The sequence below is a fragment of the Xiphophorus maculatus genome, chromosome 13 (assembly GCF_002775205.1).
Source record: "Xiphophorus maculatus strain JP 163 A chromosome 13, X_maculatus-5.0-male, whole genome shotgun sequence".
NCBI lineage: Eukaryota > Metazoa > Chordata > Actinopteri > Cyprinodontiformes > Poeciliidae > Xiphophorus > Xiphophorus maculatus.
Window position 1 is genome coordinate 5,157,067 of NC_036455.1, and position 25,563 is coordinate 5,182,629.

General features: G+C 39.0%; 2 protein-coding genes across 2 annotated transcripts in view; one reads left to right on the forward strand and one right to left on the reverse strand.

Annotated features, from left to right (window-relative positions):
- LOC102219972 (dolichyl-diphosphooligosaccharide--protein glycosyltransferase subunit STT3B) overlaps positions 1–13,499 on the forward strand; it is a 103,686-nt gene extending 90,187 nt beyond the window's left edge. Inside the window, exons 11-16 of the mRNA XM_014474542.2 lie at positions 1,449–1,636; positions 3,540–3,711; positions 4,189–4,362; positions 5,499–5,612; positions 8,959–9,165; positions 10,124–13,499. Of these exons, the coding sequence (XP_014330028.1) occupies positions 1,449–1,636; positions 3,540–3,711; positions 4,189–4,362; positions 5,499–5,612; positions 8,959–9,165; positions 10,124–10,198 (930 nt within the window). The 3' untranslated portion in view covers positions 10,199–13,499. The remainder of the gene's footprint in view (positions 1–1,448; positions 1,637–3,539; positions 3,712–4,188; positions 4,363–5,498; positions 5,613–8,958; positions 9,166–10,123) is intronic.
- A 3,879-nt stretch (positions 13,500–17,378) lies between these two features.
- Positions 17,379–25,563, reverse strand: part of osbpl10 (oxysterol binding protein like 10) — an 85,229-nt gene continuing 77,044 nt past the window's right edge. The window contains exons 10-13 of the mRNA XM_014474545.2: positions 21,932–22,118; positions 20,439–20,621; positions 19,225–19,378; positions 17,379–18,478 (exon numbers count right to left, since the gene is read on the reverse strand). Coding sequence (XP_014330031.1) covers positions 18,434–18,478; positions 19,225–19,378; positions 20,439–20,621; positions 21,932–22,118 — 569 coding nt within the window. The 3' untranslated portion in view covers positions 17,379–18,433. The remainder of the gene's footprint in view (positions 18,479–19,224; positions 19,379–20,438; positions 20,622–21,931; positions 22,119–25,563) is intronic.

Sequence of the window (25,563 nt, forward strand, 5' to 3'; positions counted from 1 at the left end):
GCTTATATGGTCATGACTTTCCAATTCATCTACTTCTGCAGGACAATGACACTCTTTAGAAGACAACAACATGCACATTTTTGATAGAGAAGGTGGTAACAAAGTGGAGGGAAAGAAGCTTTTTATGTTAACCGTGAAAAGCAAGACTAAGCAGAGGAAGTGGCCTCAGGTTTCATCTTTCTGACACCTACACTGCTGCCTTAAATCAGTTTAACAGCCTTTCACACCTGAGACGTGATCAAAACAGTTCTCAAGGCGTCATGTTTGGGTTAAGTGAAAACAACTAAAATTTTGAACTGAATGGATGGCAGGGCCAGTGACTCGGGTGACCTTAAAGGCCTTATTAATGCTATTAACGGGCCAGATGGCATAATTGAAGCAGCTTTTTTGATGAGTTTTGAAACATCTGCAATAAGTGAGAAAAATCTACACTTACATAGTTGATGCCAACAGAAAAGAGAAACTAAAACAAAAGGAACACTTGAGTCAAGAGTACTCTCTATGAGAAATAAAATGCATTTGGTGAATAGCAGCAGTGTCTTTACTTTCATCAAGGAAGAGACACAACTTAACATAAAATCATAATAGAGGGTACCATTGTGGAAAAAGAAGCTGTTAATTATAGTAATTGTTTTTAGATCCTATCCAAGAAAGAGACCTAGCCAAACAAGGAAGCAGTGAAATTAGAGTAGTTTCTGTAAGAACAAAATGGAGGCGATAAACAGTGCTAATGCCAGCAGAAGCTCCATCAGTGGCTGTAAAATAAGAGACACAGAAGAACAGAGCCAGGGATCTTTATCTTTGGAGGAAAGAACACAGAACTCTGAGTAAATTCCAGCAGAAACGGCAAATATTGCATCGTTGGAGAGTAACAAGAAAAGATAAATTGATAAGAAATTTTCAAGTCCTCCTACTCTTGAAGCCTTAAGCAGCATAACTATTTAGATTGTGCAAGATGTCTTAGTTTTAAGCATATTCTTCCTCACAAATGCTGCGGGCTGGTTTCACAAAAACCACAGTCAGTTTTTTTTACACTTAGCTTTATGTTTTATGCCTGTAGGAAAAGCAGCAATAGCAGAACACGTGTTAGTTCCAGTTTAACATCTCATCACCTGGAAATATCTGATTTTGTGTCATCATTTACATTTTTCTTCCCTGGTTTAAACTCTGTGTTTTCATCTCAGAGGACGGAACTGTGCTTATTAACAGTTTGCAGTCTTCCTCTGCAGTTGAGCCATGATTTTCAGCTGTAAAATAATATTAACTCATCACAGCGTTTCACGCAGCAGTTCTCTGACGCGTCTTCACACAGCACAAAAAAGTTGTGGACACTCCAAAAGACTTTGCTCATTTAGACGGATTAATAATGCATGTCATTAAATAATTCATATCTCTGGAAGCTTTTGGATTTTTCCGTCTGTAATAAGAGCGCATGTCTCCCCCTGCAGGCGGGCAAGGTGCGCAAGCATGTGTCTGAGCAGGAGAAGGCAGAGGAGGGTCTGGGTCCCAACATCAAGTCCATCGTCACCATGCTCATGCTGATGCTGCTCATGATGTTCGCCGTCCACTGCACCTGGGTGACCAGCAACGCCTACTCCAGTCCCAGCGTGGTGCTGGCGTCATACAACCATGACGGGTGAGAGCCACGCGTCGCTCTGTTTTTGGAGATCCCATAACTGCCAGCAGCTCTGATGGTTCATAATGCACGAAGACCGATTTGAATGTCTTGCTTGCAAATTAGCACATATGCAGGACTGCAGAGCTTTGGGTTCATGCACATGTATATTTCATGAGCTGTATGGAAATATTGATGTGTCCCTGGAAGATATGATATATTGTTTAACATGGTTTCTGTAGGTTAACGCAAACACCGGTGGACCTTCTCTGAATTTGTAAAAAGCTCATATATTATTCTCTCTGCCATGCTTCAAAGGCCTAATTATTCTTTTAAAGCCCTTAGGGAGACATATTGAAGGCTAAATGATGGACCCGCAAGTTCTCGTGCATAATTTTATAACGTTACTGTAGGAGCACAGACAATTGTTTAATCATGCTATTCTTGGCTACATGCCTGTCAGATTTGCTTCTTCGTTTTGGATGTATGCATACACACCCCTTCACACCCCTTCACATGCAGAGATTTAATGGAATAAATAAACCATGTGGTTAATTGACTTTTCTTTGTGAGGTAAATTTAATAACCAACAGCTTATTAATTTATTATGAAGAGTTATTTTTATAAGATCTTTCTATTCTGATTCGGCACCTTAACCTAATATAGCCCTTATTTATGCAAATGAGTCTCATTAAGATGGAAAACTCTTTGTGAAGAAGCACCTGGTTCTAAAATATGAATATCTCCTGCAGGCATAAATGGCCTTGCTACAGGATTCATGCTGCTTGAACTTTTTCACATTAAAAAAACAAACTTTAATGTCTATATTGGGATATTAATCTACAAACACAAAGAGGAGCATCATTATGGGGAATTAAAACGATACAACGTTTTTGAAACGTGTGTTTTCCCATTAGAGGCTGAGACCAAAGCAAAGGTTTGCCTTACAACAGGACAACAACCCTAAGCTGTCATGGAATAGTTTAAATAAAAGTGTACTCAAGTTCAGGTGGCCTAGTCAAAGTCCAGATCCAGTTGAAATTTTTGGGCAAGACATAAAAAATAACATCCATAGATACTTTCAATCACATCTGTCTGTACTTGATCTATTTTACAAAATTATGGGCAAAATAAAATTCTGATGTGCACAGGTGGTAGAGATGCTCCCCAAAAGAGCTGCAGCTGTAATTTCAGTTTTCCACACTGTATTGACTCAAGGCAGAGCTTTTCAGGGGAGGTGAGACACAAGGACAAAAATAAACCAGAAAAAGTAACTGCAAACATTCAAAATGACTAGATTTTTAGTACCTAAGGCTATGATGAGTAAGAAGACAGTGTCTGGGCCAAGCAAAGTAATAAAGAAGGGAGTATGATTTGATTTTTTTTTAAGTTGGGATTTACATGGGCTGTGTCTGAAGCTCCACTGCCACAGCGTTGTTTACAAATCTCCAGGAGATTTTTGAGAAGGAAGCTAAATGAAATACAGTTTCAGCAGAGGGTAGTTCATACTTTTATCATACTTTGGTGACAAGGCAGCTGGAGCATCATATCAAGTGGCGCTACACATGTTAAAGCAAGTGAACCTTGCATCATCAGTGAAACGTATGAATGGAAGATCAAGTTTCACAGAAATAACAGTAATAATGTAGTTTGGATGGTGTCGATATGTTCTCACACTATGAAAACTCCTAGAGAGTTGAATAAAAATCATGTTACAGTTCATGTTGTTCTGCCGATTATTTAAAAAGAAAAAAAAAATTTTTTTGAAGCCCTACTTCATTTATGTTCTACTTTGTGTAAGCTAATTGCACTCAGTTAGTGATTGTAACACGAGAAAATTTGAAAACCTCAGGAGACGTCGACACTCTTCTGCACAGTCCTCCTCCCTGTCGGTGTGATTACTTGTTTTCTTTCTTCCCATTAGGACTCGTAATATCCTTGACGACTTCCGAGAGGCTTATTATTGGTTGAGACAGAACACAGACGAGCACGCACGCGTGATGTCGTGGTGGGACTACGGATACCAGATAGCCGGCATGGCCAACAGAACCACACTGGTTGATAACAACACATGGAACAACAGTCATATAGCTCTGGTAAAACCTCCCTGTTTCCGTCTGATGTTGCTCTTTTATCCAGAGACACGAATGCATTCCTCTTCCTGCAACTGAATTGTTTGCAGCTCTTTAGCGAGTTTTTATGTAATTGCCACATTATGCATCATCACTTGTTTAAACTTGTTCTGCCGAATTTTCACTGAGGGAAATAAAAGTCAATTCTTGTCAGATTTTTTCAGCTTTGATTTATTTTTCTTTCTTTAAACTGCAGAATGCAGACAAATGTTTTCATCTCTTAGTTAAATCTTAAAGCCCTCCAGCTCCGCTTCGTCTTGTTTTCTACCTGCTGCCTCTCGTCTCTGCAGCGTCTATCCACAGGAAATGTAATTACAGAGAATACATGATTGTATTTCTGTTCAATAATTCTCCTTTCTGCCCCTGCAGTATTGAAGCCTGGCGTCTTTTCAAAACAGGAAACGCCAATTAAAGTCTAACTCCAGTTGTTGATGTTTTCAGGTGGGGAAGGCCATGTCGTCCAATGAGAGCGCGGCCTACGAGATTATGAGGTCACTGGATGTGGATTACGTGCTGATCATCTTCGGAGGAGTAATCGGCTACTCCGGCGACGATATAAACAAGTTCTTGTGGATGGTGAGGATCGCTGAAGGGGAGCACCCCAAAGACATCAGGGTGAGTGATGGATGGCGGTAACTGTCTGTGAACGAAAACGCAGCAGCGTGAGAGATTGATGTTTCATGTTGGAAATGGCCACAAGAAAAAGAAAACATGCATCTCTGATGACTGAGATAAATGAAGATGCATTATTGGAAGGAAGCTGGGTTCATTTTTTATTTATTTTTTTGTCTGATTTGATTCAAAGTAACAAACAGCATGGCTGACAGAAGAGTAAACATCTTTACCAGTGAACTGAACATCTTTCAGTTCAGCAGTTCTGCCTTCATGAACATTATAGCCGTCAGTTTTGTTTGAAGCTGCCCAACTCTATCGGGGTTGTTAGCAGAGAAGCTCCAACTAAAACAGTGGGTTCCTGCCATTTTAGGGATTTTTCTTAACAACTTGACTCCTAATTATGTGTGGAAAATTGGCAGATTTGCTAATTTTCTTTTTTTTCTTTTTAAAAAATATCTAAAATAATCATAGGAAAGTGCAACTTGGGAAGCTGAAATGCGTCAACATAATGCTACCTGAGACAATACTGGCTGGGTTTCCAAAGCAGCCAATCCAGGAGTGACATTTATTTTCTTCTGTGGTGATTGGCTGTAACCCCCAAGAGCAGAGATAAGCAAGACTGCAGGCGTTAGCGTTTGCCAAGATGGTTTCCAGTGCGCGTATTGATGCATATGAAGGTATTCTTAGTGTCTGAACTACAATAGGCACTTGTAAGTGTTTTTAAATGGTGTTTTAAATATTTGTGGATTTATAGCATCTGTGCTCTCTATCTTCCGTGGATACCTTGCATCCACTGTAGAAAAGACATTTAAGTTTTCTTCAGATGCATTTCCCTTGTGTTGATCTTTTACATTCACACTAAGATTTTATTTCAACTAGAGAAGATTAATGAGAAATAATTTACTAAATATTTTTCATGATCTGTGGAACATTTCCACCTTCTTTTGATCATTCAACAAACATTCAAAAAATAAACGTTTTAGTTTTTCTCTTTATAAATAAAACTAAATTAATTTCTGGCTCTTGGATGCCTTTCAGCTCTGGAAGTTGAAACCAGACGGTCGAATAAATATGCGAATAACATACTCAGTTACGGGTTTGTTTTCTGATTATTAATGCTTCCTTTTGTTTTTCAGGAGAGCGACTACTTCACTCCGCAGGGAGAGTTCAGAGTGGACAAGGCCGGTTCACCGACTCTGCTCAACTGCCTCATGTACAAGATGTCGTATTATCGATTTGGTGAGATGCAGGTAAGGGACCGACGTCAACAAAAAGTCATTTCAGCAGATCGTTTCTTCACCTGCTGGGGGACGGGTTAAGTCTCGGGAACAATTCCTCTCCCAGGAGATTTATTTTTATTGGTGTTATGATCCACTTCACGGCTACAAATAATGAGCTCCGGTTCTGTGGCGCAATCAAAAACTAACAAGCAGCTGCCGTCACCAATCAAAGGGAAAGGCCGCACTCTATTTTAGAGTACACAGTTTCAGCAGGAAATAACAGGCATCTGCCAGCACTAAAGGTGAAGGATTCCTGCCACTGAAGTTTCAAAGCAGAGCCGGCTGGCAGAAAGGGATTTTAGAGGAATTGCTTTAGGGGGCATGTGGTGTTGGAGGCTGTCAGACAAAATATGAGGGATTGGAGGAAGCTTTTTAAAAATCTGTCACTGCTTCCCGTGGCAGATTTCAGGTGGAGAAATGGGATATCCGCCCTGCCAGGTGCTTACATCCTTGCTGTAGATGCAGCTCAGCCTACACGTTGGGCTGAATCAATGCAGCTGCAGACCAGAGAGAGAGAGACAGACGGGTGAAGCTCAGAGCAACTCAGGAGAGACAAAACACCGAGGTCAAGATGAAGGGAGAGAGTCTGGGGAGCAGATTAGAGTTTCACATCGCTGAGAAAAAAGAAAACTAAGAGAAATATGGTGTATTCTAAACACACTTTACTGATGCTCTGTTTGGAAAATACTGAGCCAGTCACTTCAAGTGGACTTCAGGTTTCATCACAATAGTTTGTGGTATTGTTTTAATACCACAAACTATTGTGATGTGAACAAATACTGTATAATACCTTATAAAAAAAGATTGAAACATTTCTTTATTGATGATAAGAATGAGGAATATGGAAATTAAAAAATTCATTTAAAAAGTAGAAATTACCTCAGCCTTTTGACTATGAATCTGTCACTGTTCACTGCATGAGCCTAACAACAACAAACTTCTATTTAATGAGCTACTTCAATGCAGCAGCTAAAACATCATGGCTCCTTAACTTACACAATCAGCATTCAATCATATTTTGAAAGATAAGCACAGGTTTTATTGAGGTTCTCATGGCAACAAACAATAAAAGAACAAGAGAATAGTTGAGACATTAAAGGAAAAAATCTCAGCTATACAGCTTATGGAATTGTGGGAATTTGCAGTTCGAAAAAAATTACGGTTGATGACAAACTTCACAATACAATGTGACCACAAATTGAGTTACTGCTAAACAAAACAAACTGTGGCACCTTTACCCTCAGTTGTTTCAGTGTGATTGAAAATGGCAACATAAAGAAATAATTGCAGCAGTAAAAATAGTACCCTGAATTGTTTTCATGTTTAGAAAGTGTAAATCCATAAAAGATAGGCAGCTATAACAAGGCTGACTGATGGTGAAATGTTCAATATCTGTGGCAGGCGTGATAACACTAAAGCCTCCATTTCTAATATTTCACAATATTTGCCCTCTGAAGCAGAGAGAGAACAGAAATGAGATGAATCAACTGTGGCACAGATAGAAAGAGGAAGCATGAGGAAAAACACAATGTTGAATGTAACTGTAGCTCGGAAACCAGAGGCAGAAAGGACACAGCAGCGGCGTCTGAAGGACGAGCCGTCAAGGGCTTTTAGAGCCGAGTAACAGACACAAGAGGTTGTTTGAATGGCTCAAACAAAAAATTTAATGGATTTGTTGCCCAAGGGGAAACTCCACAGTGTTATCACACTCTGTTTATCTTTTGTAATTAAGTTTCGGCTGTGTTTTTTTATTTTTAATCTGTTCAGCTTTAATTTTGGCACAGCAGCTTTGGGGTGTAACTTTATTTTAGGTGTTTTTATCCAATGAGTTGGGAGTTGAGACATTAATCTGAGTCCAGCTGAATGTGTTGGTGTTTGGTAGAAGTTAAAAGAACCCACACTGGACCCACACAAGTCCGATGTGGAGTCATTAATGTACAAATGGGATCAGCAAGGAAATTTTGAAAATATAAATTAGCTGATTTTACTCCTATATAGTTTAATGTACAAACTTCAAACAAAACAATAAGAGTGTTGTCCAGCAGACGGTCGCTGACTCTTCCACATGGACGATGGCGGTTAGTGCAGCTAGTTGTCTCACACTAAACTGAGTTTGTTTTTCTAAAGGATGCCTATGTTTCCAAATCCATCATGGCTCATAACCAGACAAAAGTTGGAAACCAAGAAGTATAAAATGGAGAGACTTTGCTGTTCTCCTTCCAGCCTTCCTGTTATCTGTTTCAAATGTTGTACTCTTTTGTTGTTTTGCACCTTAAATTAACTGTACAGACTGAATAGTGGCTTAATTTTGTACATTTTCTGCCAATGCTGACAATGGGTAACTAAGATTTCCTCTTGGTGTTGAACATTTGCTGACTGAAAAATGTTGGCATGTCTAAGCTGGTATTAGTCAGGGCTGATAAAACAAACGATTGGCCAATTTCAAGCACTAGCCTAATCCCTCTTAACATTTCTGGTCCAGAGAGGAAAAGTCACAATTTCATAATTTTATCTCTGGTAGTTACACAAATGACTGGAATTCATCAAGTTCCTGAGATATTATGCCAACATCTTTCCTGTGAAAGGTTTTTGTGATTGGTGTGATCCAGTTGCTGTCAGGATAATACTGTGCAAATTAACTTTGTCGTCTGTAGTAAATTAAAAAGCTTTTCCACAGATTTCCTAAGGATTCAGAATTTAATTTAAACATTTCTTGATCAAAATCTGAAACGCTTAGTCTCGTAGAGTCAGAACAGGACTATTCTGCTTTGAACAATGTGTGTGTGTGTGTGTGTAAACACACAAAGAGCTTTTAAGGCTGTTATTCGTATGAGCACCACTTCATAACAGATCCAGCAGTACTTTAAACTGTCAAACTATACAAAATCTTTCTACACTGACTACAGGTTGTTATTTGTGAAACCTTGAAGGTTGGGGCATGCCTCGCAAAGAGAGAAATTTGTACTTTTACTGGTTCTTGCGGCAAATTTATCAAGATTTTGTTTATGAAGTTTTGGTAAAATCTTGTCTTTCTCTTGTGAGGCTGATATTTTACATCATTTAGTGACCAGAGTGTGTTTTCAATCCCTGTGTGTTTTCTCTTTTTTATTGTTTTTTCAAACCTTTGTTTGAAAGTACAACTTAGTACAACTTATAAAGCCTTTGTTTGTATTAAGAACTGGATGACTGCGTTTATGTAAAAGAATAAATGTTTTTTATAAAGTCATATTCTAAATATTTGGGCTACAAAGCAGAGTTGAATTTAAAATCTCAGGAAAACTTCAACAAATAACCAAAAACATTGTTTCTCTCCCAGCTGGATTTCAGAACGCCGCCTGGCTTCGACCGGACGCGCAACGCCGAGATCGGCAACAAGGACATCAAGTTCAAGCACCTGGAGGAGGCGTTTACCTCCGAGCACTGGCTCGTCAGGATCTACAAGGTGAAGAAGCTGGAGAACAGAGAGGCTCTGGACCACAAGCTCCGCAGCGTGGTGTCCAAGCAGAAGTACACCTCTAAGAAGGTGAGCGTTTTTCTTTTAAGAAGAGATGGTTTTAGCTGCAGTTTGAGTTTTATGATGCGCTCGACCATTTACTCCAATGATCCACACACACCTGCGTTAATAAGGAAACATGTTTCTACATCAGCTGCAGAACAACATTGAGGCCATATCAGCATGTGTGTTTATTTAGGGAGTCTAAATGCTGTACCAATCCATCCAATGATGTTTATCTCCTATCGGTCCTTTTTTACTCGCATCCATCCATCCATTCATCTACTTGTCAGTCTGTTCATTGTGTCCATCTGTCATTCCTCATCTGTTCACATGTCCTTACATCTATATATCTGTTTTTCTCCATGTTCTACCAATTATTAATTCGCGTATCCATCCATTCATTTCTGTTCATTCACCAGTCTGTCCATTCGTCTGTCCATTCGTATCTTTCCATAAAGACACGACAACTGTCCGGCCAACCATCTCTGTACGTGTGTCCTTTTATTTGTCCATCTGTACATCCAGTCTGATCACCTGCCTGTCAACTCGTTCTTCCATCTGTCTGTCTACTCATTCATCTGTCCATCCAACCAGAAACTGAAAGTGAAAGATTTGTTTTGAACTTTCTCAGCTTGCATTTCTCTGAATCAGGGATGTCAAACTCATTGTCATTTTTTTGGGTCGTATCAAAATGATGATTGTCCTTAAATTCCCATTTGTGGCAAAACTACACATCACCAAACTGGTAAAATATTAATAAATAGTTGTCTTTGAATTTGATGTGTACTTCTTGAACTTAAATAATATTTAGCGTCTTTTCACTGTGATGTAATTTGTCACCATACTGACAAAAAACTATGCCGATTTAATTGATGAAGTAAATAATTGTTATCTTGAAGGGTCTGTTTCTGGACTCCATAAGTTTCTGTTGGATTGCACCCCGTTGATCACACTGATGCCTTTTTTTTGTTCTGTCTCTGAGCAGACTGCCAAGAGGAAGCGAGGACACATCAAGAACAAACTCGTCCTGAAGAAGGGCAAGAAACTCCCCAAAAAATAAAGATGGCTCTGAACTCACACGAACGTAAAGAAACCTCCAACAACCAATGAAGAAGAACACAAGGACGGCTGTGTGCCTGGCAGGTGGTCAGGAGCGCTTCTCGTTAGAGCGCCCTCATTTATCGAGGAAGCGTCACATCTGGCCTGTCCAGAATCGTCGTTCGTTTTATCCCGAGGACGTCTGTCTTGCTTTTTTTGTTTTGTTTTGTTTTTCTACTTTCTACTTGAATGTGGCGAGGCATAGGGCTGCTCTAATTGATTAAACGTTGATTAATTTTTGTTTTTTAACATTTTCTTGTGTGTGTGTGTGTGTTGGGGGGGGTTGTTATTGACCTGATTATCAGTCAGGAGATCTGGTGATCCGTGGAATGAGGAACGTTTGCACCAAAGACCCGTTGACCTCGATCATTAGCACATGGGAACTCACTGCTAAGAGCGAGGGAACGCCGGAGGGAGAGCAGAGGACTTTGTTCCTGACGCGTGTACAGAGGACAGTATGCGGTATGGAGGAACGTCACCGTCTACACGCAGCACATCTGCAATATTAACCGTTTTACCATCCTCATCTCCTTAACGTCTGCCTGCCTCTCTGACTTTTGGTTTCCAACAAATTCTATAAGAAATTGGCCTAATGTGTAAATATGTTCTGTAAAGACAAAAAAAAAATCTCTAAAATGATGGTAATATATTGGATCATTGTGATTTTTAAATGCTCAGTTCTTGGGTTTTCCGCTTGTTTTTTTTGGGTTTTTTTATGACAGCAACTAGAACAGTGAATGCAATAACTACACAGAGGGGCTTCAGATTTCATTGAAAGAATTTGAATGTGAATTTTTTTACATCTCCCCCTTTTTTTTCCATAAATTGCATTGATTGTACATTTCTGCTGCTAGGCTTTTTAAAAACAAGCAAGTGACCTGTAGAGAAAAATATATATATTACAAATTGGGGCTACAGGGGGCGCTCTTGATTGAGCAAAGCCTAGTTATATTGCAGAATTTTACCTTGTTGCTGTTCACATTTTTGGCTTCTTTCTTTTTACTTTGGCTTGTAATGCAACTGCTGCTGACTGCACATGGTGATTAGACTTTTCTGTTTGTTTTGCTTTTAAATTTTGATTTGAAAATCAACAGAAATGTGAAGGAGGATTTTTGTGATAACTCGGTAAAGAGGACGGCTGTCAGGAGCGACATCGGTTGTAACGGGAAGTTAAATTACCAAATGTAAGGAGCTGTGTCCTAATACTGCACCATATACCTGCTGCCCTCGGCGGAAATGTCAGGCAATTTTGAACCAGGTTACTGATCTAGCTGTTACTTTACCAAAAAGTACAAAAATAAAACCTCAAAAATTCATAACTTGCAAGAAGAAAAGTAGCTTAAATGATGTTGAGGCTGGCAGCTCATGACGAGTGCAGTGAAACTCAAAACTATTAAGGTTTCTTTCCGACAAGCATACAAAACAAAACTGAACAAGGAGGATCAATTTTGACTAAAATAATTACAGGTGTTTTTCATTGAATTTTTCAGGCCCTGATTGTTCAGTGGAAACGTTTTTCTTACCATCTCAGTGATTCAACTCAGGCTTTTTTTCATGCCTTTATCGTTATTTTGATCATTTGATGAGTCTTTGAGGTCGGCCTGCATCTCTGCCATCACCCTTCAGCTCCCTCTACAGATGCTCTATTAAAATTTAAGTCAGGACTTTGACTGGACCCCTAAGAACTTTAATGTTATTTCCAAGCAGAAGAAATCTGGAGCACACAGAATTTTTGTATTCCAGATGCAGAGAAGCAGTTCTGCATGCATCACTCCACCCAACATTAGAATAACCTGCTCTACTAGTAAGTTATGACGTTTTTGTTCGAGTCTCACTTTTTCCCATGTAATTATTCCATATTTTATTGCGTTAAAGTAGCTTTGGAGCTCTGTTTGTCCTCTGGTTACTTTCTCCACATAAACGTTTCTCCCTAAAATACGTCACCTCAATCTAATCCTTCTCATGTGGTGAAAGAAGGGATGTTATTATACTGATGCACAGTGAGCCAAACACACTCCTTCATTTGGCTCAGACACAGAGGAAAAACAATTGCAGTAAAGGGTAATTATAGTGGCTTAACATGCAAGGTGATCTTTTGCAAAATTTGCAGTGCTGACGGCGGACGTTCAAAAAGTAAAAACGGCTGAAAGCAATGCAGCTGATTAACTTTTTGCCAACAAACAGCTGGTGTGGTCCGCTGACTGGTTTGGCTTTTGACTCCATGAACTGTTGTGTCTTTCATTAGCTGAACTTTTGTTTTACTTTCCCAGAACTTAAAATATTTAAAGCAGAGAGACTATTTTTGTTGGCTGAGGGTAAACCTTTGCTCTTCACAGGTTTACTTCCTCGATCTTTGTAGCAAAAGTTCTCACAATGCCACACACCAGTTCTCCGTATATTGTGTTACACACCCCTACCCACACTCTGTTATTTTGGTTTGCAGGTCTGCCATTATCTTTTTATTTTCCCGAGCTTTTTTGTTCTATAAGAATTCACATAAGGAAGATCTGGATTTTGTTGGTGTGAAGAAGTAAATTCAAAAGCACACTTCTGTTTTTTGGGGAGAAACCTTTAAAAATGATAAAATTCTATTTCCCCCTCATAGCTATCTTGATGGTAAACACTCTATTTAAAAATGTCTCCCTTCTCCAGTTTGAACAGGCTTCAGCCGGGTTGTGCTGTATGTATTTGGGACACAGCTCTGCATCTCTTTTTAAAAGGACGCTGCACTGTTTTCGTATGACGACAGAAACTGAAAGATTCTTTTTTTTATGCACGCTTTGGGAAAGTTTTTTTTCTGTTTTTATCAAGCCAGAGACACTTAAAACACATCGTAGAGCTGTTATTTGTTTTGCCACATTGTACAGAAGGGGAGGTTTTCTGATTGTTTCCTTTCAAATGCGTCCGAATCGCTTTGTTCTCGTTTTTACCGACTGTCTCCTCTGGAGGCCTCAGGCTGCTGGAACAGTGACATTTCGATGTGTTGTTGCACTTCGCCTAAAACTGCATCGTGTCCTTTTGGATTCTCATTAGCACGGAGAGGACAGAGTCCAGATTAAGCCTTAATGTGATGTACTTTTACTTTTCCTCATGTGATAAGTTTTTTCCTTGAACCGGATGAAAATGTTGCTTTTCCGACTGCGGTTTTTCCTGAACACTTTTCGTTGGATGCAGTCTCCGATTTGTCCCCGCTCACCTTCAGAGTTTACATTTTTACATTTTGTTCAGTTGTGCCACCTCTAAATATACTCCTAAACAAAACAGCCATGTTTGAGTGTGATGTTTTTATGAACTCCTGTGTTCATGTTTAAAATAAGTTGGGGTTTTTTTTCTCCAAAGGAGTCAGGTGAGTGCAAACTGAACCACTTGATGGCAGCATTAACCTTTGACTGCAGATCTGCATGAAGAACCACTTCATCCTCAGCTGGTGTGTTTGGGAAGAATGCTGGGAAATTTTCCTCGTGACATTCCTGATCTGAAAAGAAGACTGCATCTCAGATAAATTTGGGAGCTTTTAAAAGAGTGTGTTAACATGTTTTAAGTTTTTATTGACCAGATTTTCTTTCCAGATCTGGATGAATATGGAAGAAGAAAACTGAATGTGAAAAACTTTTAGACTTGTTTTTTTCTTACTCTCTCTATGAAAACGGGTCTGCGACTCCCTGGGGTCCTTTCTCCCACACACGTTATGTCCAGAAGTTTCAGAATAACTCGAGTACTGGAGTTTGAAAGTTGTGTCCATCCATCAATATGTCCTTCCTCCCTTTTCACATCAATCCATCAGTTTCTTTCTTTCATTCTTGCATCGGTTTGTCCTTCACCCATCAATTTTTCTGGCCAGATGTCCATCAGTTTCTTACATCCATCTGTTGGTGAGTTTCTAATATTTGTCCATCCTTCCTCGTATCCATCCTTACTTCCTGTCATGTCTGAACTTTGTTTTCTGAAATGGATTGAGAAATATATTGTTTTGATTTATTTTGACCTAAAAAGTGTGTGACAAGTTTTACAACTGTGTTCTCCTTTTCTGTTTTTATCCATGGTTTTATTATGGATTTGCAGAAACACGTGTGCATGCTTTTATTTTGCAAACATTACTTTTCTTATTCAGCGTTGAAAATGATGGTAAATAACTGAACTTGAGTCTCCTGCGTGTTTCGGACGTCTCTGCTCTCACCCCCGATTTAAAGGATCCGATTTCACTCCACAGTTAATTATCTACAGAAATCAGGTGTGATGAATCATGGGAGAACTGGAGAAAGGGCTGTGAAACAATCGGGGAGGTTTGTGGTCTGCAGGTAGGAGTTAAAGTATCGATCTCCCTCTGCTTTCATGTTTATTGGGGTTTTCAGCAGATGAAACTGAAATCTGGCTTCACTGGTGGAAGCCGACATCATTTCAGGCTTGAGTCTAATTTGTAATCCAGCTTTCATCAGTCAGAGATGATCAGATGTTCTATTGATTTTCATGTGAAGATGTCATAACCTCTTTCTTTTCATCAGCACCAGAGCCTCTGCTGGTTGTCATGGAAAACACCAAACATCTTGTTGCAACTCGCCGTCCTGCTGTGTAACTCGGCCTCTCCTGTAGATGTTACTGTGACGTGCAGAAGATCTGCAGGGACGAATCCCACCTGATGCATCTCAGAAGCAGAACACTGGAGGTTCTGCATGACCTTTAACCCCTTCGCCTCCAGCCTTCCCCTCCTGTTGTCCACGCCCCGTCAGGTAAGAGGAGATTTGTTACGTCAGGGAGTTTTTCAGTGTTGTAGCATCCATGCACAGAGATACTATTGTAACACTTTTAATGTGACAATCGTTAATTCTGAACTGATGCAGGAGTTATAATCCAGAGATGAGCAGCCATTTAGTTACAAAACCCCTTAACCTTTTACACTTTTATCACAAACTAGCCTCACCAAAGTTTCTCCATTGTATTTAGATCTGAACTTTGACTGGGCCATTTCAACACAAATATTTGCTATCATCTAAACCAGGGGTGGGCACTCCTGGTCCTCGAGGGCCGGTGTCCTGCAACTTTTAGATGCATCTCTACTTCAACACACCTGAGTCAAATAATGAGGTCGTTAACAGGACTCTGGAGAACTTGACTGCACTTAGGAGGAGATTCAGCTGTTGGATTCAGGTGTGTTGGACCAGGGAGACATCTAAGAGTTGCAGGACACCGGCCCTCGAGGACCAGGAGTGCCCACCCCTGATCTAAACCAAGGTCCTCAGCTGCAGCCTTTAAAGCCTGGAGTTCTGCAACTTTTAGATGTGTCCCTTATCCTTGATGCTCAAATTAAAGAGAGTCCTGCTAATGACCTGATATTAAAGCAGAAACCTGCTGGAAACCAGAACTCTGGGCCTGGAGATTAAAAATCTCTGATCCAAGTAGATTTAGGTGTCTGTTTATCCTCCACCTGTTCATCCCTTTTTTCTACTTAAACTTCACAATCTCTTCTTTCCTGTGTTTCATGCTCATATACTTGAACCACTATGTGGGTTTTCCCCCCATCAATATTAGGAATAAATTATGAGAAAACCAGACTTTAACTTGTAGTTTAATTTGTCTAAACAATTTTGAGTCTGACCTACGCTGCCTCCTGCTGGCAGAATATTTATTAGTCATGTAACGTCATTTCCCACAAACTTTGATCCTGAGCAGGATATAGAAAATTACCTCAGGCTATTTCTTCTCAGAGAGGGTAGGACATGTTCCTCTCTGGTGGGTGTTAATAAAAACAGAGCTTTACTTTGAAACGTTTTGAAACAACAGACATCTGGTGAACCTCTGGCCCAGTGTTTGGCTCGTCTTAGTTCATTAACTCTGACCAGCTTCCCCATCTCTACCGGGAAAACATCCCATATTTGTCCCTACATGCTTGTAGCAAACTGCAGAGAGGAATACCTGCAGCTCAGAGCTAATGCTTGTCCTGATCAGTGGATCTTGGCTGCTTCTTTAATTAAAACTCTCCAAACTTCTCCGCAACTTTCTCCCTGGTCTGTCTGCTGTTAGTTCCCCAATGTTCTCTGGCAAACCTCTGGGGCCTTCACAGCTGGGTTTACGAGATTAAATCACACACAGATGGTCTCTAATTACAACAAGACATCTAAAGGCAATTAGTGGCCCTGCAGTTGATTTAGGGTTATTGTAGCAAAGCCAGCTGAATTCAAATGTAAAATACACTTTTCAGACTTTTATTGTTTCATTTTCCCTCCACTCAACAGAGGCACACTGCTTGTAGTTGGTCTGTTACACAAAAATCCCAATAAAGTGCATTTAAAGTTTGTAAAGTGACAAGAGAAAAGATGTATTTCGAATTAATCGAAATTAAATAATCAAAATTAGGACTCCTGCACATTTTTTATGTAAAATTTCCATCCTGTCCTTCAGGTTCATTTTAAAGGTGACCCATTATGCTTAATTTAACAAGTTAGGATATGTGTGAACTATACTAAACATTCTCATTTTTTGAACAAAATCATTCTTAGATAATGAGATTTTGATTTGCCGTTTTTTCTTTTCCAGAATGACCTGTTTTACAGCATCTTGTCACTAAGTCCAAATGAAGTGCTTCTGGCCACGCCCCCCAACTCAGCGTTTACATTCACATGTAAGTGGTTGAAAACAGAGGAGCAATGTACAACTGTACATCTTTGAAAAGCAGAAGGGGAGCCTCCTGCCCAACAAACAAGAATGCATGAAGTGGTTACTGAAAGGTAAGCCAACGATAAAACTCTTGTCTTTTCCTGCAGCCACTGATGACGCATAGAGAGGCAAAACCGGCTCACCAAACGTGCTGGGTTGCTAGGTAACGGCACAGCGCCCATTGTTTGCCACCTAATAATCAAGAGGCTTTTAATACGGCTCATTTTTCAAAGCAGAAAACACTAACAAATTGTGAAAAACGCCTGGGTGTTTTAAGCAGTAGAGACCCAAATAGAAATATTAAAATGTGCAAAATGTGAATTTTTCATAATAGGTTCCCTTTAAAATATAAAATACTTTTATTTATGGCAGAAAGGAAGCCATGAGCTGAGACATCAGAAAACTAAAGATCATGAGACATTTGTTTGTTGTACTCGACTCCAAATTGGCGCTGGGCTCATCGTCACAGCAAGAAAGAAACCATCCGAGTGTTTAAATCCTTAGTTTTATTTTATAAAATCTGGAAGTTGGCCACATGGTTTGTCTCCTTTGAGTAGTATTAACCAGTACATATCCTCCTCTCCCCTGTGGTTGATGGAGTCGATCCTCTCATCTTCAGAGGCAGCCTTCCAGCGAACCCCCTCCAGAGTTTCTGCAAACTGCCTCATCCATATTAACACGCGCAACCTAAGGAGAAGCATAAACTGGAGCAGGCTGGGCGTTTGAGGGGCTGCTGCCTAATTACACCAGCGTCATCTTGGGGTTACAGATACAAAACAGACGCAGTGGACCCAGGAGCTTTGAGCCACAAACGAACCAGGAAACAAGTTTGTAGCAAAAACATGAGGTAGTAATGGAAATATTCTGTTTGACAGCTGATTTTCATCCACTGAGTGAGTCGTTGCTAAATGAAGATTTAGGGGGGAAAAAACGGGTGTCCATGTTGGATCAGTCAATACAATTACGGTGTATATATTAAAATGTGGCCAGATACATTCAGAGTGCAGACAAAAACACTGTGTAATAATATAGACTATGATATAACGTCGTACATTTCAGTTTAAATCTCTTCTTTCAATAGGGTTAGATTTCTGTAAAGCTCAGAGAGGTAAGAGCCACTGTGACGTACAAAATAGTTAATTTTCCTCTGGTAAAAGTGCTTCATTAACAAACTCATTTACAGCTACAGTGTGGTGTGTTACAGAAGACTTGATCGGGTCTAAAGCTTCAACACTGATGACCAGTCAAGCTAATACAAGTGCTAAATGTCGTCACTGTGGGAAAGAAAAGGCCTTAGCAAAGTGAAAAATAGAAATATTCTACTGTAACCAGTAAGACTATAAAAGTGTTCTTCAGTCCCGGGGGTCCAAAGGCTCGCTCTGTTGGTTCCAACTGAGGAAATCCCTTTGGCACCTCGCTTGCTTCATGTTTGTCTCCACCGTCTGTGAATCGGAAGGTCCGTGGAGGACGCCGCCGCTTCGCTTTGCGACCAGGCCTCAGCTTGGAGGACGGGGGTTTTATCCGCAGGAGGCGCGTCGTTCCGCTGTCAGGTCGACTTCCACAGCGGGTTGTTGTAGATCCAACCGTCTCCCTGCACAAAGCACAACTTACGTTAACGTGTCGGCAATAAAAATTAGATATTTATACACAATGCTTACAACTTTTCTCTCATTCTGATGTCTAAAACCTTTGTTTCATTACCTTAGGACTAGAGAAACTCCTGTTAGTATAAATTGTGGATTACTTGGTAACCCAGGACAAGAATCAAACATGGAGAACCAACGTTTATACTATACCAACAAACTTAGAAAATACTATCTACTTAGCTTCTGTTGTACTTGTGCTTTTGTTTTTCTTCTGATTCATGTAAAACACTTCGAACTGCCCTGTTGCTGAAAAAGTGCTGCATAAATAAAACTTCTACTGAAATTAGAAGTCGAGATACATTTCTTAAGTTGAGTAAAAAATATTTTGAGTTTTCTGAAACTGACCATCAAACCTGACTGTAGATGGTCAGGTTTGTAGATTATGCTGCTGCCTCTTCCTACAAACTCAAAATCACTGACTTTGCTGTCCTTAAAGCTGCAGTATGTAACTTTTATTTAAAAAATAATAATTTTTTTTTACATATTTGTTAAAATTGTCACCATATCTTGACAGCACAGCCTAAGACAGAATCTGTAAAAATCAAGATTCTCTGCCTTCTCTTGGTACTTTCTGCATAAATACTCCACAGTCAGAAACAACCAATCACAGCCAGGAAGAGAGTCTTAGCGCTGTCAATTATGATTGTGTATGCGCTGCTCTCTCCCCACCAGCATAGCCTTTTATCTGTACCTCCTTAGTGAAGTATTTTGGTTTCCAGGGTTTGTTATCCGCTGCTCTCTTCCTCTCCTCCACCCGCTGACTCTCCTCCAGCCTGTGTTTGTGCTCCGTGGCTTCTTCCATGTTTCCTTCCTTCAGAGACTTGGTGACATGTTGCCACAGCCGCCTGCAAACCAAGAAACAAGGCACAGTTATGAACTCTGACCTAACTGTACTTAACTTTCTAAGTCAGCTCTAAATGTTGAAGATGATCAAATAAAGTTTTAAAACAAGATTGTTTGTACAAAAGCTTGACTTCAGAGATCTATTTCGTACACAACTTCCTGCTCAACGAACTCTGTTGCACTTTTTGGTTTTTCAGACTCAGAATAGTGAGATCTTTTAACTGCTTTGTGTTTAAATTAGTGCCGTCAATCAATTAAGAATGTAGTCGGCTCAATCACACAATGCACATTGTCCTAGAAATGTAAAAGAAAATATTTTATTGTCTTAAACCAAACATCTCAGTTTTCCAGGTTTTTATACTCAAGAAAACTGTTTAGAAATTTTATTTTTTGTTTCAAGCTTAATTTAGAAATGTTAACTACAAATTGGTTGGAAGGATAACTTATCAAACTTGGACATTTCAGAGTTTCAATAGTTGAAATTTTGAGTATAATCTCAAATTTTATAGAAAAAACTTCAAACTCAGAAATTCCAAGTTTTTTCCAGAAAATTTCAGAGATTTTGGCAAAAATGTACTCCTGTCTTTTTCTATTTACAATGGCGCTGGCATGCCATCATCCCAGACATCACATCTATTTCCTGGCGCTTGTGAATCTGCACTGCTGTGAACGAGGTGACCCTCCACAGGACAGAGACGTTTAGGTCACAATAAACGATTAATGCGATTAATCCGAGTTATGTCATATCAGTGCACTAAACTTTTTTGCATGCGTTAGCACGTTAACTTAGACCGCCCTACATTAAATGTTTAGTTTTAGTAATATTAACTGTCTTTGTTTATGGTTCACACTAGCACCATATTTTTATTTTTCACACTTTGTAGTACCAGTTGAAAGTTGGACAAAGTTTTGACTCGATACAAAAAGTCTCCATGCACAATCCAAATAAAAAGCATTCATTGTTGTAAACAATGTAAAATGAGGAACAAGTTTAGAATAAAAACTTGTATTTTAAATAATTCTAACTATTAAAATCTTCAGTGCCTGGATGTTTGTTTTCACCTGGACTCCATCTTGCCCTGCCTCTCTACGGGTCGCAGCTTCTTCCTGATGACAGGAAGTTTGCACGTGTCGATCACTTTGGTTTCCCCGCTGCTGTAGGTGAACTCCAGCGTGCCGTTCCACTCGCCCTGTGCTTTGCACACGATGGTGTTGGTCGGGTTGTGTTTCACCTCCGCTGTCACCCTGTAGGTTAAATTAAGGAAGAAACGATTCTCGACTGCTTTTCTTTTCATTTAATGCTCCTTTAAGCTCCAGAAAAAACAAACATGATGTACAGAAATGACCAGAAGCGATAATTTAATAGGATGTCAGGAGATTTTCTGGGTCACAGAACTCATCTCATGTTGACTGGACATATTCATGCTGTTTATACTTAATAAAATATAGTTTAAACAGATGAACATGGGACCTTCAGGCGTCTGGACACAAATATGAACGACACCTAATATATTTATTGATTTTCCATGAAATCACAACGTGTAAATATATTTTACTGCTGTTCTTTTATTTGCTTTTTTTATTTTTAAATTATTTTTGTATATAACTTTGTTTAATAAAGTCAAACTCAACTCAAATTAAACTAAATTAACTCGAATGTTATCCACTATCACAAAGTAAAAAGCCATTGCAGTCTTGGTCTACAGCTCTGGAAAACATTAAGAGACCACGTACAATGATCAGTTTCTCAGATTTTACTCTTTGCAGGTTTATGTTTGAGTAAAGTGAATATTGTTCTTTTATCCTATTAACTGCTGACAACATGTCTCTGAAATTCCAAGCAAACATTTTGTTTTTATTTGCAGAAAATTAGAAATGGTCTAAATAACAAAAAAGACGCAGTGCTTTCACACCTCGATGTAAAGAAAACAAGTTAATATCATTTAGAAACAATAATACTAATATTTTAACTCGGGGAGAGTTCAGAAATCAATATTTGGTGGAATAACCAGGAGGTTTTCAATTTGGTTCAGTGCAGTGGCCTCTTAATTTTTTCCAGAGCTGCATGTTGAGTTCTGAATGACACAAAAATCTTATTTTTATTGTTCTATAGTTTCCGTATTTCATAAGGTAGTTTAACTGCTCTGTGTTTAATAGTTGTATTGTTTTTGTAAGAATCTAACATTTTTAGTAGAGAAATTGCTCAAGAAAACAGTATTAGATGTTCTAATGAATTTTAATTCAGATGTGTTCTGTGACCTCTTAAATAAATAAAACCATCTCATTTTAGAAAATTAAAGTAAAGCCTGAACAATGGAGAATCAGCAGGGGAAAATAGACTCTATTCATGCTGCCGCTGTCAGTCTGCGACCTCCATTACCACAGAAGAAGACGGGCATAAATTAAAAAGTCAGACAGCTTCACAAAGGAATAATCTTCCTCGGCGTGTGGAGCTTTTCTGAATGAAGTGTCAGAGAAGAGAAGCAGCAGCCTGGAGTCCTTTCTTAGAGTATAAAAGCTGTCAGAGCTGATAAAAAAAAAAAATAAATTCTCACCTGTGCACCTTCCCTCCATAGAAAGGCTTTGTGTGAAAGGTCACCGTGGCTGAGTAGCCGCTCTTGATGCAGTTGATGGAGACTTTTCCCCCCAGCTCCACCCAGGGGACGGTGAGGATGGAGCGGGCGTAGGCGCAGGGCAGAGTGAAGACGTACTCCTCGTCATGCTCCAGGAGACACAGGACTCCTGGGAGGAAGACGAGAAAAAAATGATTAGATTCAATTACGTTCATGTGAGAGGAAACTGCTTTTTATTTTTAATCGTTAAAGTTCGAACCTGAGGAGGAGCGTCGACATCGACACACATCTTTAATTTATTTCTATTACTAAATGCATAATTCAGCTCAAGTTTATGCAATCAAGGACAGTGAACAACGTTACATGTACGAAGGTTTTCTAGCCATGGGCTAATTTACAAACCCAGTCTTTGGTTGGACCTTTTTTTTTTTTAAAAAACAGCAAAATTAGAAAATAAAAACTCCCATCACACACACATGCATAACACTGGTCAACAGCCTTCACATTGTCTGGGGTTTTTCAACTGTTTTAGGGTCATTTTGATGAGCTGAATCCAAAAATCACATTGGTTTTGCTTAATCAGGTCAACTTTCTGAACTATGGAGCAACATGAGCATCAAAATCCATGATTTGTTCTCACATCTGGAGAATCTGGGATCCATGAGCGACAAGAAGAGATTCTATCAGGACAGACAAGAGATGGAGAATTTGGCACAATGAAGACGTAATGTTGTCCTTCCCTTATCAGTGTTTTATTATTCAATTGACAGAAATCCAAGTTTGTAACATTTAATTGATGCACTCTGTTAGAAAACAGAAAAACGTTTTTGGATGATAAATATAAATGAAATGAAGTGATAATGTCACAAAACTTGTATCAATTTAGTCAGTAGATCAGATTTCTCTGAATCAAATTGGAATAAAAACCTAATTTGAAAAATGGACTGGATTTTGGATTCAGCGGTGCAAAATTTTGTAATTCAGTTGAAAAAACATAGAGAACAACTTTTAAAAAGTTTTTTTTGTAACCCGGTGTAATAGCAGGGCCTAGTCCAAGTTCAAACCTCAAACGATGGTTACAGATTCTCTCCATTGAATCTGACTGAGCTTAAGCTCACGTGATGGTTTTTCACTACTTATTGTTGCAAATAATCCCAACAAATACTTTGAAGTTCATGGACATAAATCTTGCAGAAACAGATTGAACTCCTAGTAAAGGCTAAATCAGTTTTTATCCTGTATAAATCACCTTCTTTCGTTTGCTTTTGTTTTAAAACTTTCTTTGTACACAGCTATCTGAAGCTTTGCATTCCCACCCTGCCTGTCTGCAGAGTTTCTGATAGAAAAAGGCCGTCTACCCTCGCTCCACACGTGACTGGAGAATCATGGAGTTATTCTGCAATAAACAAACTCTCTCTGCTTTATGAATAGTTTTCTGTTCTTGCTTGGTTACAGGAAACCACTTGTGAGGCAGCGTGTTGCTGCCGGAGAGGAAAAGTGCATGTGGTGCCACAGCGAGCAGGAAACAACGGAGGGGATTTGTTAGAGATAAAACTATTCCGTGTTAACAACGGCCTGAAGCTCTGGGATTAAAATTACATGAGAACGGCTTGTGTAGATAAAATGCATTTTCAGCCAATCATGACCTCGTCATTTTCAGAGGAAATTTTTTGCTTAAGTCTCTAAAATCTGAATTATAAGTCATTCAAACTTTAAAGAAAGGCTCTGAAATGAGCTGATATTTGCTTTTTCTGCTTCCTAAAGACAGATTTTTCAGTTTTTTTTCTTCTGACCTCCACTTATAACAAGCAAGAAGCATAGTGAGGTGAAATGACTGGCCAGAAAATGAGAAAGCAGCAGCAGCGTTTTCCAGATGCAGCACTTCGCCGCTCTTCTTCTGAACCTCTCTGGCTCTCAGGCCTGTAATGTTTGATCTGGCTTTGATACTTTCTTGCAAATCTTTTTTTTTATTCAAAGAGAGATCACCCACGTTATCTCAAATAAAATTTATTTTACATTCCTTTTTTTAATCTAACCATATGTTTGACATAAAATATTAATTTAGATCAATGAAACGTGAAAGTCTTATTTTCGTTCTGGTTTCTTAAACCACCTTTTACTCAAAAATTGTTCTAAACTCAGTGATTATGTTCCTACACAAAACATAAAGAACCTACGTTAAACAGTATCTCACTAAAACAGCTTTTGTTTTCATTGATATAAATCAAAATGAAGGCTGATGGATCTTAATTTCAACTCCTCCTTTTATTTATTTTCTCTTCTATCCTCAGATATTAATCAGTAGTTTATTTTTGGATTTAAATAGGTACAAGAACTCGTTCAAAAATAAGTGGAAAGACTTTTAAACGGCAAAAATGAAGACGTCTTTTGTTATTTAGAAGGGAAACACTTAATGGGAAGATTATATTGTGGTCTACAGGACGGAAAAGAGCTATGATTAAATAAGTCATCAAATAATTGGTGTATTTATGTGTAATTGTATGATACGTAATATAGTGTTGCATTTACACTTAGACTAGAAATATGTACGCATTACCTTTTTTCTTGTTTTTTTCCCTTGGTGATCAAAATCAAATCAAAAAGAGAAAAGAAATCACAAACCATATAGTCTGCTGTGTGATTTCATACCATTTTGCTATATTGAAAATGGTAACAATATTGATTATGACAATTCTTCAAATCTTTTCCTGTTTCTTCATCACAATGTTTCCACTGCTCTGTGACCTTCAGTTTCTCAGGCACTAAAAATATCAGGAGCTGTGAAGCCCATCAAACAGACCAAATAAACTATATTATTACCATGCACAATTTGCATGAATGGCACTTGAACTTTAATATGCTACCAAGAAAGTCATCCAAGTAGTCCTCTGCCAAAATGATAATCAGATATTGACATTGGGATTCATTGTGTTTCATTGCAGCCCAGCCAGACTAGAGAACTATTCATCAGGACCAAAAATCGAACGCGTTCGTTGTATTTTCTTCTCTCAGGGTGAATGTTAATGTGTCTTCAGTGGTTCTAAGTGTAAAGGAATTAAGTACGTTTTGTGAAACGTCAGATCGTTCATGTTTAAGGAAGTGCGTGTCATATGATGCAGCCCTGATGTTTGGTGGAAAATGTGAAATGAATAAAAATGCTCTGATAATGATGTCAGTCTTTTGATCATCTCTAAACAATTTGGCAGTGTAAAGATTAAAAAAACTGCTTTGATTTGACTAATAAAATAAGATTTAAGCACACAGCTGTTATCTTGAAAGTTTATGTATGTGGCCCTCTCGAGTCCGGATGGCCGCATAATGTCTTTCGCTGGACCAGATTTGGCCCCCGCGCCTAAAGTTTGACAATTGACAGAACTGGAAAAAGCTAAGTGGTATGAATACTTTTTCAGCCAAGACATTCTTGCTCCATATCCATGTTCCAGTATATTTCCCTCGACTGTTTCTTAACTTTTCTACCTCTAAAGTTCGGTTTAATCCACGTCAGGCTTTCCTCCTGCTGACTCACTGCTCATCAATGAGTCTGCAATAATCAGAGGCAGTTAGAGGACAAACGGCGATCAATACGTCCTGAGGTGAATGTCACCATGAGTCAC